At 44.8% G+C, this 15,653-nt stretch overlaps 1 protein-coding gene across 2 annotated transcripts in view; it reads right to left on the bottom strand.

The window, feature by feature from the left end:
- DIS3L2 (DIS3 like 3'-5' exoribonuclease 2) overlaps positions 1-15,653 on the bottom strand; it is a 189,010-nt gene that overhangs the window by 78,391 nt on the left and 94,966 nt on the right. For both annotated transcript variants that reach the window (XM_084292240.1, XM_084292241.1), the window contains exon 11: positions 11,678-11,757. In XM_084292240.1, the coding sequence (XP_084148366.1) occupies positions 11,678-11,757 (80 nt within the window). The remainder of the gene's footprint in view (positions 1-11,677; positions 11,758-15,653) is intronic.

The following is a 15,653-nucleotide window of genomic DNA, read 5'->3' as shown; positions in this document are numbered from 1 at the left end:
AAGACGTAGAAGAGATTAATACAAAAATTAAAGTGGGACTGTGGAAAGAGCAAGCTATTTGTCTTCTCCGCAGTCTGAAGACATAGGTGGGTGGCTTTAATTCTCGGCTGAGGTTACTTTTCCACCGCAGGAAGCCAAGCTATTGTTCAGAAAATCAGACAGTGTGCTTTATTTTTATTTTACTTATTTTAAAATAACAAGGAAAGTGCTTAAATTTTACTTGTGTGCCCTAGGGCCATTTTGCTTTTTGAAAGCACAGTGCAACTGAGCATAAATCCATTAACTTGTTTATCAGGAAACCCAAGTTTTAAAATTATCACATGATGTTGCTTTATCCAACCGAAATGCAACTAATTACACCTTTTTTAAAAGCAATTAATTGCTTTTTCTTTCTCAAAAGGTCTCTTCCTTGACACAACCCCATGAAAAGACTCTGGCAAAAGGGATCAGAATTCCGCATCTCAGGAGAGCGGGACAAGTCCCCAGGGCACAGAGCAGCAACTTTCCCAACCGAGCATAAACATGACTTTAGTAAATGTTGCAATGACTTGAAAATAGGAAAAATCGTCTGCCCAAACAAACAATAAGCACCTCTAAAGGGTAACGATCCACAAAATACTACGTACTCCCAGGCTCTGCTGCCAGCTTGGCCTCCAGAACCTGTCCAAGCCCCTCTGCTGCTGGTTTGCATGTGAAACGTCCCACGGAAACATCCCCCTACGCCTTTCAAGCCATTTGACCTCTTCTTTAAAGCCTGCTTAGTCACTTTTTTTCGAGGTTTGTAGCACCTGGAGACGCAGCCAAGGTCAGGCCCCCAGCTCCGTGGGCTGCACATTCCCATGCAAAGGGAGAGGGAGCAGCAGCTCACGCGGCGCGGCAGCGCGCCCGCTCCACGTGTCTGAACCAGACTGGAAACAGCAGAAGGGCTGGGTCTTGGCTTCTGCTTTGCTTCTTGAAAACAGTTAAAATTGCTTCCTTTCTATCTCGACCACTTTAGCCTTTACGGATCACATTTACCTTGTTTTCTTCGGGAGTTGGGGATGAGGAAAGCTGAGATTTTGTTCATTTGATCACACAAATTCAGGAGCTGCGAGACGGGCCAACTCCTCAAGATCAGTAGAACTGAAATTGCCCCCAGTTCTTCCAAGCTGAGACACAGGACGAGATCACAGGTTAAAGGGAAACAATCTTTAGTTACTCCTCCCATACCAAAAGTTTTGGCACTTCCAGGATTTCTGAAAGTATCTGAGAAGCCACTGATACAAACGGTGATGTTGCAAGGGGCGATGCTCTCAGTGATCCTGAACCGGGGAACGTTCAGAGCATTTCTTAAAAATAGATGGGGGAAAGGGGAGAATGACACCATACACGCACAAAAAAAATAAGTTAAAAGGTTAGGGTGGGACTTCAATGAGTCTAAACTCCAGAATGATTCCTATCTGCTCTGTAGTGACTTTTAAAGCACGGTTTTACTCAGCTCTTGTAACTACTCCAACCTTTGGTACTTTTGTCTCTGGCACCGTCTGCCTGTTATGGAGATGACTGTGATTTCACAAACCAGCTTGGGATTGGCTCCAGGTACGGCACAACACAGAACTCGTGCTCATTCGGTGCCTGTAGCAATGAAGGACAAGTGAAGATGAAAAGCAGAAAAAATGTTCTAGGAAAGGAGCCGTTCCTGAGCTGAACACTTTTTTTTCCATGAGCCCATCGGCAATTCCTTAAATAGTTTCAGAATTATGAGGAGACTATCTATTACTGAATTAAATGCTGGGAGCAGGTCTTCCATGTGAACTGCATACAGTTTTTGTCTGTAGCAGCTAATAAATTCAGCAATGCCCTAAACCCACTTGGTAATAGAATTTAAAAGCTACCTTTTATACTGCAAAACAAAACCAGTACAAGCCCGTAGCAGGGCACTTCACTCGTAGTGTGTTACAGAGCTCTGAGTTTTATACACAAACCAGCACAGCCCAAACCAGTTCAGTGCTGTTTTAAATGCTTTCACTATGGTTAGTGTTAAATCCTCTGCGAGGCACATGCTTCCCCACACTGCCCAGCCCTGAGGAGTACTTCAGAGAAGGCTCTTGGCCAGCAAAGTATTCCCAGCCTCTTAGGAGAGTGGGAGGTCAAGCCTCCCATGGGAACATGGGGTAGATCTTCATGCTGGTTGTGTCCTCCAAACCACCACCTTCCACGAGGTGGAAACAAGCTGGTGATGGATCAGAAGTCGGGTCTCCAGACCTCACTGAATATACCATGGTATCAAGGCAGAGAAACCCAAGACCCAAGTGTCCTCTCCTGCCAGCAAACCCAAGTCAGTTCCTCACCTTGTGACAGGAGATGCTGCCAGCCAGAACGCACCCGCTGCCTACACCATTCCTGAGAACTGCCTTCAAACCTGATGCAATAAGTTAAGAGAACAGAAGAGCTCTTCTGTGCAAATGTTACCACCGCACCATTAAGCTGGATACTTTCACAAAGAAGGGATTCTCCTGGGGAAAAAGCACTAAATAGTCAGAAGGACAGAATTTACGTAGCATGCACCAGATAAAATATTTAATTGCAGACTGAAGGACACAGGGAATGATATCTAACAGAATAAGCATGCAGCAGAAAGATTTGTTCACATTGCTGAACAAGAAACCAGGAGTAAAATACAGATGAAAGAGAAGCACAAGTATCTTAACAGTAAAAGTCAGGCCAGACCACGGGACAGTTGGGGACACAAAGCATAATGATGGGAAACGAAGAGATTGTGCCATTTGGAGTAGAGGCCCTTGGAAATCTTTTCCAACCCTAATGATTCTGTGATTTCTGTGATGCATCAACTCTGGCCAGCATTAGAAAACTCAGACATGTGTCCTTATGTGCTGATGCCTATGCCCGACCTTTTCTTGCCCGTGCAGGATTTCTCCCCACTCCTATGTCGGTATCTGTTCACAGTGCAGAGGGTCACAGGTAAGCTGGTTTCCTCCATGCCTGCACGAATGCCTAGTGGTCTTTGTGAGGTGCTAAAACAGCAAGAGAGGTTTGAAACATTATATTGACTTCTTTGCAAGATTTGAGTGCAATGAGTAAAATGAAGGGGCGTAAGGACCTCAAATACATTCAATTTCCCCACGGAATGCCAGGGCTTGCTACATGGCCATCCCTGGGAGAACCTCCAGAGGACTGCTCGTGACTTAGGCCCACCACAAATCTTTGCTACTCGGAGTCTAATGCAGGCACTTGGCAGATGGATCTTTTCCCTCTCACCAAGACAAGCCGTCAAGCAGATCACCAAGGCAAATGTGTTTCTGTGAACTCAAATTCCTAGCTCAGAGAGCACTTGTTGCTGGTAGATAGGAGTTACCAAGGGAGACTGCGCTCAGCTCTTTCAAACACCTCCTTAACAGCTAGATTTCCAGCCAACAAGATGAAGGCAAAAGGACAATTTCTGGCATTTGCGCTGTGTTTTGTTTATATCTCTATTCCAAATCCCATTCAAGAGGTTAACTCCATCAGGAAACCAGCAGTCGCTGAATTTTAAGAGATGGGAAGTGGCACCCAGCAGCTTTCAAGATGAATTACAATCATTTGGGGTGTAGGATGGCGTCCTGTTCCTGAAATGAAGGTTTAGAGTGGGGAGGGACCTGCCTCTCTCTACTGTTAGGTCAATCTCTTTTGTGATATCTCTACTGAACCAGTGTAATCCAAGGCTGAGGGAATATTCCCAGGCATTCAAATAGACCTTGGGATTCAGAGCTAGGCCAAACACGTACAAGGTACTTCCCCACTGAGCAGCCTTGACATTTCAACTTCTTTAAGAACAGAAGGCAGCTGCTGAGATTTCACTCTTAGCCATCCAACTTTCGGTTTATTTTTGGAAGGATTTCCAAAATACTTCCATCTGCACCTTATTTTACACTTTGTGTAACTAGCATAATAGTCAACAATCAAGAAAAACTGTAGTGAATTGCCCTGTAAGAAGACATTCTTTCTGGTCAGCTGGATCCTTAAACAAACCCCTGCACTGCAACAAACTAAAAGTTAAGACAATAGTCCCGTGGTTGGGAGGGATCCTTCCATTTTAAGAAGTTGGTAACAGAATATGTGCAGCAATAACATCTTTGTCGCCTGCATGCAACAGAATATGACTGAAGTTAGTTAGGAATAGGTTCTCACACAGTTATTTGCACCCTTTTTATCTTCCTCACACATCTTTGGATTCTTATCTGCTTGATTTACTGGGCAATCCTGCTTTCTCTAGTTCTAGCTGGTCACCACCTGTCATTTGCAGTTCTTCTCTAACACCCTCCTGGTCCCTGAGGTCCTTTTGGTGAAAAGAAATCCTAGACAGATTGCTTTCAGATCTGTTTGTACAGGAATTTCTGGATCCCTTCCCCTTTATCCACATCCATAAATGAATTCTGTATATTTTTTCTTCGATACACAGTTGGGCACTGTTTTTTAAGTTAATATCTACGCATGAGAGTGATATCTGCCAATCCAGGAAAACTCACACCTCTAAATCCTTGGGGAATTGTCCCAGGTCCTGAATTTATGAGCTGAAACAATCCAAAAAGTGATTTCACCCAGAGCACCTCTCCTCACTGCAGGAAAACATATCCATTTTTAATTCCAAACTTTCTTATTTCGCTTCCCTATGCTTTATCTGTTTAATGCACTTGTCTGGGGATTAGGCTCCCTCTGTTCCCCTTTCAACCACCGTCAGTTTGGAGCAAGCTCCGCTTCTTCTAGGCCAAGCTAAGGGGAGCACTAGGCTGTTCCCTTGTCTCACTGATTTCCAAAGAGATGTTCAGAAGTGGAAGGGTGACGCAATCCAGCCCTCTGATTCCATTCAACTCTGGCCTTGGAAATTGGAAGTGATGTGTGTTTCCGCAGAAACAACGCCACGTTACGTTGAAAGAGGCAAAGCACACTGTACGTGCTGCAATTTCCCCGGCATCACACGGGAGCACGTTGTGGGACACAGCATTGATCTGGATTTGGCAGAGACCTGAGAGTATTTTGCGTATTTCAAAGAATCTGCAACCACAGATCCTTGATGGGAAGAAAAAAAAAAGGGGGAACGTACCTGTTTCTAATCACTGCAATATGTCTTGTCCACTTTTCTAGTGACACACCATAGATCCTTAACAAAAACTCACCAGACTAATCAGCAGGTAACAGGAGAGCTGAGCTAATATCAAAGGAAAAACTGCCCAAATGTTACGCACAATCCCGTTCCTTGTATGTCTTCTTTATTTTTCCCACATTTGACTCCTGCAATAAATTTACGTAAATTGCAGTTTATGGTCATTTTATATTTAACTCATACATTGACGTTTCTGTCATTTTCTCTCTAAACCATGCCTGGTACCCACTCATCTTATACTCTTACCTTACAAAGAAGGAAGCACGGTAATTTCATAATGTAACTTTTGATTCAACACTAGTCCATTCTTCAGTGTTTATCTTAAGCAAATCAGCCCAGCAAGACTCTAATTACAAATTTTTACTATAGTCTGTGCTGCAGAAACCAAAGGGAAGGTCTCATATCAAGTGTTGCTACAGCAAATTTTACCCTGCAGTCTGTAAGTGACCAGGGAGATAAAGCTAAATAGAAGATAGAGGGATTATTTGTCTTTAAAAATAAATAATAATAATAAAGTGTACACAACATTGCAGAACAAAAACAAATAGCAGTCCCAGTGTCTGCAGACCTGCAGCAAACAAGGGATGACTTTACCAACATGTATGGAAGACTCCTGGAACAGAGATGCAAGGCCTCTCGCTCTACACATCTTTCTGAAATCCTCACCCCACAATGGACTCACACATGTCAGCTAAGGAGAAAGATCACACTGCATTTTTCCCAGATTTGGGTCACTAAGAAAATCTCTCCTCTTTTCAAGACACTTAACTGAGCATTCCCCTTAGGTATATTTGATATAAATTCACCAACACGATGAACAAATTTATAAGGAAGGGAAAAAGCAGGGGAGCAGCACACTGCAGATATCTTATTTGATTAGATCCTCAGGTAAAAACCAGGAAGATTTGATGAATGTATCTATATATGACCTCACTTCCACATACAGAAAACCAATGTCACTAAGGAAAAAAAAAAACAGGGCAACCAACCTGCAGGATGTGTTTCTGTTCTGCATTACAACAATTCCTCCTAGAGTAAAACTTAAAGTACCTAAACTTGAATTACTCTTTGAAATTGAGAGATATGGGAATGAAAGAATGGCAAGAACCATGTTAGTCATTAATAAACACACAAAGAGATGTACAGAGACCCTGACAGTGTAGTCTGAAGTAGTTCTTTGAAATCAGCATCCAAAGATCTGCACAGAGGTGAGACAACCCCTCCAAAATGGACCCCAATAATTCCTGGTAACTCCTTTCCTGTCACAGCCTGAAATTTCAGCAGATGGAATTATCTGCCTTTAAAGTGGTTAAATTTCACCTCTCTTCCTACTAGCGAGTAGCTTTCAAACGCAGCACAACTGCTTCAGCTGTGTGCATTACCAGAAACGTATCACACGACACTTGCAGATTATTCCCAGAAGAAGTCTGGCAAGTGCACGAAATTCGCCTGGTTCCGCCGGGACGTGCAGCTCACGTGGCGAGCTCTTACACGCGGAGATCAGAGCAAATCTTTAAACGTCTGCACCCCGGAGGAAAGTGCTCAGGCTTGAAAGTTGTGAGCTTGCTGCCTGTGAACACTGCGCCGCTGGACGCTCCTGGCTGCAGCCGTTCGCCGGGATACGTGCGGAAAGAAAGGATCACAAAAAGAGCATTGACTGAAATGAACTCGCTTAAAACCTTAAGCTACCCTGAAACAACTCGACACACGCCGTAGAAGCGAGCTGCAGTCCAGACCCATCTTTTACTCCGAGATGATGCTGAGTCATCGAAACGGAGTACAGTTCGTTCATATTTCTAAAGCTGTTACATAAATAACCCTGTTTTCATGCTTTATTGGAGCTGATCTCTTAAAATATACACTGACAAATGCAAACAGCAAGCTTACCTCCCTACTGCTATCATTAAACAATAAAGAGGAGCACGACAGTTAATCAAAAGCAGACTCCAATAGAAAATCCTCTCAAAACCAGGCTGGCCCACTTAAGACATATATCCCTGTACAGTTTCCAACTGCTGCAAGGTCTTGCTGTGAGCTCCATTAAAAATAAAGCTCTTCCCACAATCATCCCTTGCTTCCTTTTCTAGTGACACCCTGCTACTGGATAGTTCCTTACAACAGACTTATGGATTACTTCTAGAAAAAAAAATCACCTTTTTTTTACCGAGTACGTAGCATAGGCGAGTCCTCCGTCCAGTGACTGGAGCAGATAAAGGTTATGCTGAGAAGTTTTAAAATTCAGCAAAGGTGCAAACACAGTCAGTCCCCCATCTCTCTGCTTGCCTTCGTGGCAAAGAAATTGCCACAATCCTGAATAAATTAGCAATGAATGTTTGAGGACGAAGACAATTTCATTCTTCAAAATCTTCTGAAATGCACTGATCGAGGTGTCTAATGGGCAAAGTGTGAGCAATGGGTGTTGTTTTTTTTTTTCTTGTACTTTAAATAGGTGCTAATAAACTGAAAGAAATGGACATTTTCTGAATTGGGTACTGCGTTCTCTGTTGATTTTTGGAGAACTCCTGACATCATGAGGATGCCAGATATGTGGTTTGCTCATGCCGGCTTTTTTTTTTTTCTTTTTTTAAAGTGTTTAACATATGGGCAAAAAAGATGGAAAAAATAATAATTTCTTGTAACTGGGTTTACGTTTGGAATAAAAGATGTGTTAACTCTTAACACAACTTTGTCCTCATGAGACATGAAGTCTTGCCAGCCCTGGATAAGCTCTTTAACCTCTAAAACAACTCTTTGTCATAATAATTGCAGCTAGTATAGCAACTTTTAAAGCCAGAAATCCCTCAGGGTACCTCCAAAATATGTCAAGGAGATCCAGTAAGTGCAAGATTAATATTCCCATAAGAGCTCTCCTTAACGCAGAAGGGTTGCAAACAGAAACAGCTTTGCAAGCAAGGAAACCCAAGGGACCCCTAGCACTGGTTTTCAACCCTTCTAGATCACAAGCTCCTGAAAATTTTCAGTGAAAGCACAGATGTCAAAAAAATAAAAAATAAATCATGTAGGCTGATGGCTTTATACCTTTGCTTTTGCCATCCACACTTCACGGGCCTGTAACACTAGTCCTTGTTTTCCTGTAGCAGTTGATGGACCCCAGGCAGATGATGACCAAGGCTATAGCTGCACAGTGGGAAATACCTCAGAAAGGGGCACAGGATATAGGCAATACGGCAAATGGATGGGAAACATACTCCTTACAGGAGGCTCACAAAACATTATTTAGATCAGGGTTTTCAGATTATCAAGTCTTTGAAAAATATCACCTTTGGAATTCAGCGTTTCAGCAGTGAGCCAAAATTGTCAGAAAAAAAAAAAGGTTCGGGAAATGCTGAAGGAAATTTGGGCTTCAAACAGCAGCACATGGGGAGGAGAATGGACGAGAGTCCCCCAGGATGGTTCTTCGTTGCTTTTATTACTCATCTACACATAAAAAAAATCATGCAAGGAGATGTTTGCACAACATCAGTCATTGGACATGATTCCAGACTGGATATCTTTGCTTTAGATAAATCTCCTGTTTTAAATGAGCGTTTAAGCATTGGCTGCAGAAGGTTTCCTGCAGTCTCTCTCCTGCTTTTTGTGCCCCTCACTCCCACTCGGCTCCTCAGCACCTTCCTGGAGCGCTCAGAACTCACCAAAGACCACGAAGATTTGGTTTTCTTGTCCGTATTTCCTTCTGAGCCACAGGGTCTCCTTAGAATAAATGAGACATTTCTAATATAAAGAAAGGCCGTTTCCATGGTGGTTCCTTCCACACCGATGTAAAATCTGGTCCTTGGGACACTCAGCAGCCACGAAATGTGTCATGCTGAGTGTCAAAGGGGGTGATGTTCCTTGGCCTAAGCCCTGCTGGAGCAAGGGTGCTGCTCCCACAGCGGGGCTGAGGCTGGCAGGAGAGGCAGGGGGCTCAGTGCCCAGGGTGGGCACAGATAAGATCACTCTCACAGGAGGCTCCAGCTCAGCGTCTGCTCATTGAGAGGAGTCCAGGGCAGAACGAGCCTGCTGGAAAATGTATGGCTCCAGCCAAAAGGCAGAGATCCTACACAAAGGGCTGCTGCGAGCAGGCTCTTAATCACTCTTTGTGATTCATGGAAAATGATATGTGGGGGCGAACAAAGGCCTGAGGGCTGGGACAGCCCCCAGTGGGTGCATTCACTTGCCTGCTTTTACAGCGCCTCTTGGATTTGCTCATCCCAGGCTCATCTGGAGGAATGAGGAACACGCACAACGCTCTCAAGAAGGACGCAAACTTCCAAAAGTCGTAAGTCCATGCTGGATTTCCCACTCCATAAGTTTTGGATACAAGCCACAGAAACCTTAACTTTTACTCTCAGGAAGTCAGCCATGCCCTGTCAGTCCCTGAGTCTTTCAAAGTTTCTTCATGTCTCTTCTAAATCACACTAGCAAAATTTATTTTGGGGAACTGAGAGAAGAGAAAGGTTCCTGTACCTTCCACTTTTGTTTTATTTGAAAAGCTGAGCTTTGCAAACCCTCCCTGTGCAGAGTGAGCCTGTAGCCCAGTCCATTTTACCTTTCTTTCCCAACCGCCTCATTTTCCTGAGAAGATGAAGTAGTACCTGACTGCAGAAGCATCCTCCGTCCACTCAGGATAAGTACATCAGAGATCACCTTTGAAATAACAGGGTATGCTGGGAGGGGGAACGGTGCCTGCTCCTGGTCACGTACAAGTACACTCATTCCCTGGAAGCATGGCTTTGACTTGACCCTCTCACGTATTCCTTAGCCTTCACTGAAGATCAGGAAAGGGCATGGAAAATATTCATCTGGGGAATCCAAGAAGCCAGCACAGGCCTTAACACAGCCCCTAGGAGAGGGAGGAGTCAGAAAAAAAAAAAAAAAAAAACACAGGCCAAGAAGACTTGGGTGGTTTTTTGGGTTTTCCCTCCTCAGTTTAGTTGCATGAGAAGGACTTGTTCCAACAGGGCACGTGGGGCAGCACTGCTGCGATCCCACCTCTGCCTCACAAGGGGGCATTTTGCCATCAGGCTACAGAGCTTCAGAGACAGCCTGGTGATGTTCTAGAAGGCTCTTGGCTGGACATTACAGGTAGAGAGGATCCTCTATGCACTGACATTTTTCCTTCCTCCCAGGTTGCAGAGGCCTAATACAGCATTTTCTGCAGTATGAGAGAGAAAACATGCTCATGACTCTGCCTGGCAGATACACCAAGTCCTAGGCATGAGCAATACTGTCTCTGGGAATGAAAAAATCCTGCTCATATATTTTCCTTGAACATATTCTCCAAATGGCTTATGGATAAGAGAAAAATGCACCACAAATGAGTTCGGTGAATGGCAGCATCTGAAATCCATGCACATGTAGATCAGCAGAGGTTCAGATGCCAGAGTTTCAACACCTTAGTTCTGAGTGACTGTGGGATCACAGCACTCATAAATCTACAAGGACCAATAATTCACATGATGAAGCTCAAAGAGGGAAAACAGAGTTAAGTTCAGGATCTCTCAAGAAGACTGTTTAAATTTTCTGTGAGACAGAACAGCAATTTTTCCTTAACCTTGTCTCAAAATTGATATATCAATATAACCAGAAATAATGTTATTGGCCTCAAATTTTCTTGCATCTGGCTTTATTCTGTGTGTGTTTGTTTTAATCATTTCTATAGCCCTGTAATACTATTCTGTACCTGCGTCTAAGTGACTCAATTCATTGGCCACGTTACACAGAATGAAATCAACCAAAAACAGGGAATCATGTCTTTGATATTATCACATTGTGATGACTAATAAGAACAAGTAAAACTAAACATGAAGAAAAATCGCTTTATCTTCTTTATTAGTTGTGGATATGTTAATCAAATCATGTACTATTTCTAAACCAAGCCTGTTACTGGATTTCATCAAACTAAATGAGCAGAACTTGGATAGCACAGTAAGCTTACAAGAGTGAAGTTCCTTTAGTCAGAATCATCAAGACTTGGCTTCTGGAGCTTTACTTTCTGTTCTGCTGGCCTATGGCATAGTAAAAGTACAAATAAGGCAGAACAGAAAGCTTAAAAGGCAATGAGAAGAGGAACACAGCTTATAAGGCACACTCTGCTCATCTGACTACTCCCAGCGTCCCATAAGCAAAGACCAAGAAGCATTCACCCAGTGACCTTCAAAAACTAGGTTCCTTTACCCAGGGACTACGTGCTCGAGGTCCAAGTTTTACTAGACTTCAGTATACGAGAGTGGTATATTAGCTATTCAACTGTAAGTCCTTTAACAACAGGGGACAGCTGAGATCTGCTCAAATCAAATTACAATTCCGGTTATGCAAAACACTGTGGTTCTGCATTTCCTGACACCAGCATTATTTCAGGCTGCAGCTTGAAGGTATCTGCTCTGCGATTTCTGAAAACAGGCAATTAAAGCAGGTATAAAACTTATCACTTACTCATATTTGGTAAAGAATACTACATGACAAATTATATATATATGGACATGTCAACTGCTGAACATAAACACTGAGCAGTATTTTGTAAAATATATCTCATACCGTCAGGGAGTTGTTTACAGGACAAAGCATCATCAAGATCTTTGGCAGTTGATGGGTCGATGGTGAAAATGCATTCTTTCCTATCCAAGAAAAAAAAAAAAAAAAGGAAAATTTATCTTCCAGTCATGAAGAAGGCATCAAAACACATAGACCAGAGACATCCAGACAACAATAACAATGTTTTCAGAAGACTCAGGCTGTTGAAACATCTTCCAAACTAATCTGAAAGCCTAAATCAAATGTAAAAAAAAAAAAAGTTCTGGAGAAGTGAAATTCCTTGATGTCAGTTTTTTTTGTTGCTGTTTTCTTTATTTTTTTGGGTAGAACTGATTGTTTTTAACAGCTTTCATCTCATTGCTCATTTTCCTCCACAAAAACTAAACAAGTGATCCCATCAAGTTCACTCTAAAGAAACAAGCAGGGAAAAGTCTCGATGCCTTGCAGATAGAGGAAAAAGATACGGTCCCTAATTGTAGAGCTAAATTAACCACGAATAACCCACAGCCCCATGCATAAGAGCATGTACTGGAGCATCTGTCACTCCATGAGCACAGCTAGCGTGGAGCAGAGGCAGTGAAACACTCACAAACCAGGCTGTGTGATAACTAAAGCAGGGGTGAGTCTTCAATTCTCAGTGCAGATGCTGAAGGGTTGCGGTAATTTTTAACATCAATGCAGATCATGCACCAAAGGGAAAATCAGGTTCAATACAAAACACTAAGCAAGTTAAAGAATAAAAGAGCTCCCAATTAGCTAATTAGATTGAGCAAATCAATGTGGTGCTTAGGAAAAGCTGAACACCCCTCCACACGTGCTGCAATAGGGGGTACCCGGAATAACCAGCCTTGCCCTGGACACCTTACAGAATTTGTGTCCCCCAGCAGTGGGTGGCAGGGACACTGGGAACGTATCGAGATAGACCAGAGTTATGGTCTATGGCCACAGAGACAAGACAAAATATAGCATCTGACCTCAGGCATCATCATTTTCAAAGCACAGAGACCTAAAATATGGAGTACTCAGGAAAAAAAATACAAAACCCCTTCTGAAACTCCTGCTTAGGGCCTCCCTTTACTCTGGGCCTACAGGAGGGTGCTCCCAAGCACAGTGGGGAATGTGAGGCTAGACCCAAAAGAGTGGTGAATACAGCAAAGGAACGGGTTTGCTGGTTTATTTTGCTTTTATCTTAACATTTGGAACAAATTCGGCCCCTCCCAAGGTCAAAGATCCCCAAGCACAATGGTACAGGCCCAGGCTGCCAAGGAAGAGATCAGCCAGCTGCTTTTCTTCTCGCCGCAGAACGACTCGGATCACGGTGGCACCTCCCTTCTGGAGATGTCTAAACGAGAGCACATTTGTTTTTCTTACCACACAGCCACTGATATCCTCCTGGGGTAGCAGAGGTGGGAGGGGAAAAATCACAGCGAACCTTTAAATGAGCAAGCGTCGCACGGAATCAGCAAGCCTCCGTCTTTTTGCACGGGTGCTTGCACAGCGAGAGCGGTGGCTCTGTCTTTGCAGGCCTATCGCTTCAGTGCTTAAATGCTCTGGGTGGTATCTGTTGGTGTCAGACAGCTGGCAGCGTGTATTTATATAATTCCACCAGGCACACTAAATAGAGATTTTCAAAGACATAAAAATCACTAAAGCACTTCACTCCCTTCCGAGACTTTGAAAATCTTTTAGAATATGCTCGCTTTCAGATTGGACAGCAAAGCCGCCTTAATCCCTCGACGCACGTTAGTTTCTGAGCCTTCACATGCATCCAAACAAATTACAGATCGTGACACTGAAAGATATCAAATCTTTTCAACTACACGGCAGCTTTGATCTGTTGGTGTCTAGCCATCCGGCAGCAGGAACCAACTAATTTGTAAAGGCTTGCAAGCATCCTCGCTTCCAGAAGTACGGAGCCCTTAAAGTCCCAAATCCACCTAGGGCTGGAATTGCAGGATCTCTCCTCCCCAGGGTACTGCACCTCAGGGAGCTGTGTGCACAGGTACAGAGCCACCGCAAGCAGCTTGTAGGCGGGCACGTGTCCCCGCACCGTGGCTGCCCCCCGGCCACCTCGAGTAAATCTCCCTTCAAGCTCCTTAATTTAAAAGAGCAAACAGCGCCGAGCAGAGCCTAATGGCTTGATTTCCGCTGACGAGTGACCAAGAAAAAGGTTAAAAGAGCTTCTTCAAAGAGAAGGCGGGTTCCCGTGGCACGGGAAGAGATAGCTGAGCCCAGATGTTCGGGGCCCGCAACCGCAAGCCTCTGCCACCCATTGCGAATCGTAGCTGCAGGCAGTTTAAAGATTAGCAGATTGGTTTCAACAACGTGCATATTTGCAGCCTGCCCTGGAAAGAAGCGAACAGAAAAAGGCGGGTGCCAAATCCCAAACACATTTAGACAATGGTAGCAACGAGCAGGGCTGCTTTGCCGAGATGTGTTTGGCCGGGGAAGGCTGCTGCAGAGGTCGGTGGCCCCGGTTCAGAGCACACGGAGCGGGGCTGGGGGTGGCCCCAGACCCCTGGGCAATGCCTGGTGTGGGGCTCGTTGCCGCTCGGGGTGTGCTGGCCAGGCTCCCGCAGCCCCTTCGCGTGCAGGCACAGCTCTCAGCTGGGATATTTAAGCTCACAGATGCAGAGTTGAAGAGGGGTCCAGGCAAACAGTGAATTAGCATTTCTCAGCAGCACCTCTACGTGCAGCACAGCTGGGATGTGTTTTACCACCAGGCTCAGATCCGCTTCTCCTTTCAAACCGCTCGAGGGACTTGAACTTGTAGCTTGTCACGGGCAGCTTATTCTGGGCACAGACTGCAAGGTGAGGTAAGAAAGTCACTGAGCAAGTAACACAGGGAACAATACTCCTTGGCACAAGGGCCCTGCAGAAACGTTGCAGGCCAGGTAGTCGGTGGGACAAGAGACGCTGATTTGCAAGCAGAGCTGAAAATCCGTGGCAGCGAGATAATTCTGGCACAAAGGAGTACACCTGACTAAAATTTTCTAAGTGAATTCTGCTTACCAGTAATTGCATTATTAAGTGTGATGAATTATATTTCTGGTTTTCAGCTTTTATTACTGGAGAGGTTTCAGATGGCTACAGGAACCGGGGCTGGCATGTGGGAAAGAAAACAATCCGACGAGCAATGGGACTGCAGCGCCGGGCACGAGTGCAGCACCCCCACGTGTGCTCCTCCAGGCAAGCTCTCAGGAAGGCCCAGGGCTCAGCTGTCGCCTCTTGCTTTTCCTCCAGCCCTGCCACTGTCACCTTTTATCTCTGGACGTCCTCAGAGCCTCCTCCAGTCCCAGGGCACACCAGCAGCAGGCAGAGACAAGGGACAGGAGGAAAGGCAGGGGGTGGGCAGCGCAGCCGCCCCCTGCCCCACAAATTGTCCCCTTCCCTTGGCACCTGCTCCAGCCCAGGTCCCCTGGGTGCACCCCAGAGGCAGGCTGACAAAACCCAGCTGGGTGAAGAAATAACATTGCTCCCGGCTATGCTGCAAGTGTGCTCAGAGAGGAGGAAGGAGCCATTCAAATTCCTCCACTGGCCATGCTGGCCGGCTGCACAATACCCCAAAGGCTACACAAAGATCCAGGGGAGATCAGACCACATTTCTGAGCGTAACCAATAACAAACCCAACCTGCCGTGGGTTGTATGGCTGAACCTCGAGGCAACAGCACTTCTCATGCACCTGCTAACAAAGACGTTGCTTAAGCGCAAGCAAATATCCCGGCTGCACGCAGGCATATTTGCATTGACCACAGGTAAATACAAATTGGCAGCTGTCGCCGGCTTCTGGAGGGCTGCCAAGGTGACCTTGTGGATTAAGCAGCCCGATCATTCCTCTCCCCCCCCATTGCTTTAAAAGCCCCGTAGGAGCCATCTCTCATTGTCATTGCACCTAATAAAAATCTGTTTTATTCATTTAAAATTGTCAAAACATACTTTGTAAAAGTAATGAGATGTTCCAAGTCCGTTCGTTCCAAC

The sequence above is a fragment of the Netta rufina genome (genome assembly GCF_964035555.1).
Source record: "Netta rufina genome assembly, chromosome: 9".
Classification (NCBI taxonomy): Eukaryota; Metazoa; Chordata; class Aves; order Anseriformes; family Anatidae; genus Netta; species Netta rufina.
Note: the sequence above shows the minus strand (reverse complement) of the source record. Positions and strands in the feature narration are given on the sequence as shown.